Here is a 2,500-nt window from a genome sequence, read left to right on the forward strand (position 1 = left end):
TTCTCTCTCTCCTTGCATTTTGCTGTGTCTGTATTGCAGGGGGGAGGTGGGCCGGCCGACTGCAGTTCACTTTGAAGCTGGTTATGTAAGGCTTTACTTCAGCTCCACTTCTCCCGACGGCCACACACACGCGCACAAACGCACTCACACACACACAGGCAGCACACTTAGATATACACAGGCGCGGGGATCCACATACACATGCATGCTGCACAGAAGACACACTGGCATGCATGTGATTATGCACACACACACACACACACATACACACACGTGTACAGATGCACATACGTTCACACACAAGGTGCAGCAAAAAGCACAAACGAAAGAGACAAAGGAGAGAGGAAGAGAGAATCAATACAGCACCTTTGAACCTATATCTATAGCTATATATCTAGATTGTATATCCTATATGTATGCCCTTTATTTATATATCTCTAGCTATATATCTTATATATATCCTTATATCCTATATCTATATCATATAGCTTATATCCTATATCTATATAGCCTATAAAATATATCTATATCCTATATTCTCTTGATATATATATCATTTATCAATATCCTATATCTATATCTTATATTCTATATCTAAATATCTATATCCCATTGCTATATCATATATTCTATAACTACAGCTATATATATTTTATTCTATATCTCATATCCTATAACTATATGGTATAACAATATATCTATATTATATAGCTATATCTTGTATCCTATATATCTATCCTATATCTATATATCATATCCTATATATATCTTATATTCTATATCTATATCTTATGACTATATTCTATATATCTATATCCAATAGCTATATTATATATATATTGTATATATAAAGCTATATAATCATATATCAAATTCTTATATCCTATATCTATAGCAATGTATATCTATATCCTATATATCTATATCTTATATCCAACTTATATCCTATAGCTCTATATCTATATCTTATATCCAACTTATATCCTATATCTTTATCTATATCAACATAGTTATATCTGTATCTTTGTGTGTTTATATGATTCTACATAAGGGTTAATACAAGACAGAAGCTGAGGATGTATTTGTGTTTATGGATATGAGTGTGTGTGTGTGTGTGTGTGTGTGTGCGTGCATGTGTGTGTGGGTGGGTGTGTGCGTGTTCACCGTACCAAAACAAAGTGTTTGTGCGCACGCATAAGAGTAAGTAGGTGTTGAGTAGCTCATTTAGGCAATGCGTGCCAGTCCAGCGTGATCTACGAGTGAATGGGACTGTGTCTGACAGCTTGTAAGTGAGCGTCGAGCATGAATGATGGACGCTTTTTCCCGAGCTGTGCGGAGGTGTGTGTGAGAGTGTGTGATTGTGTGTGTGTGAGAGTGAGAGAGACAGAGACAGAGAGAGAGAGAGAGAAAGAGGGAGAGAGAGAGAGAGTGTCTTTGTCCTAGAGCTAAAACATTGCAGCAGAAGCACTTAGGACTGAATGTGACGGTCTGTGCATGCGTGTGTGTGTGTGTATGTGTATGTGTGCATGTGAGAGCAGGTCATAGATGAGCATACACACACACACACACACACACACACACACCTCCCTCAGCCACAAATCAGCGCCACATTCGGTCACCCACACACACTCTCTGCTGTGTGTGTAAGACAGATCCAGTAGCTATGTATAGACAATCAGGCAGGCAGGCAAGCAGACATAGATAGATCTGCTGCCAATCTGCTGCTTCATCATCACACATCACTGCTCTCTCAATCACAAAACCGTGTGTGTGTGTGTGTGTGTGTGTGTGTGAGCAGTGTGCGAGCAGGTCACAGATGAGTAGGTAGGATGAGTAAAATGTGACTACAGTAAAAACAAACGTGAAGCCCGTTTTTTCAGATGAGTGACGGTGAAAGTATCATCATGTGTGAGCCAGCGGAGGTTTTGTCCTTTCTGCTCATGTGCGGCGTTCCTCCAAACCACCTGAAATGACGACACGACTGCAAGGGAAAAAAACACTCAAAACAAATTTATATAGTCGTCATTAGTCACCCTGTCACAATTAGTTTTCTGCCGCTCTCGTATCATTAAGTCTCAATTCAATTCTCCCAATTAAATTACGTGATTTGCATGACTGTTCCTCAGACGCAATATTGCCAAAGCGGAATGCATTCTCAAAAGCAGTCGTTTAAAAAGGTAGCGAAGGCATGAGTGTGTGTGCATGTGTGACTTTTGTATTCCCTCTCCTATCTCCTAACTCCTATCTCCTGACTTCAATACCCACAAATCCTGTAAACTGCATGCTCATGTTTCCCAACCCGGCCGGTCTGTGATGCTTTAGACCAAAGAAACCAAAGAGATGAGAGAGGAAAAGATCTAACGCCGGTGAGTGCGGCTTTCTCTGCTCACTGCTGTTTAGGAGACCGTCTGGATTTCACTATGAAGTTTAGATTCGTCACTTCGTGTGGGCGGAGAAGTGAACATACGTGACACCAGAATTAAATTTCTTCTTCTGGGGG

General features: G+C 40.1%; 1 protein-coding gene across 7 annotated transcripts in view; it reads right to left on the reverse strand.

The window, feature by feature from the left end:
• nlgn2a (neuroligin 2a) overlaps positions 1 to 2,500 on the reverse strand; it is a 95,739-nt gene that overhangs the window by 78,947 nt on the left and 14,292 nt on the right. Inside the window, exon 3 of one of the 7 annotated variants that reach the window (XM_071916256.2) lies at positions 2,008 to 2,051. The exons of the other annotated variants lie outside the window; for them this stretch is intronic. Coding sequence (XP_071772357.1) covers positions 2,008 to 2,051 — 44 coding nt within the window. The remainder of the gene's footprint in view (positions 1 to 2,007; positions 2,052 to 2,500) is intronic. 7 annotated transcript variants of the gene reach the window in all.

Source organism: Centroberyx gerrardi, chromosome 23 (genome assembly GCF_048128805.1).
Source record: "Centroberyx gerrardi isolate f3 chromosome 23, fCenGer3.hap1.cur.20231027, whole genome shotgun sequence".
Lineage (NCBI taxonomy): Eukaryota > Metazoa > Chordata > Actinopteri > Beryciformes > Berycidae > Centroberyx > Centroberyx gerrardi.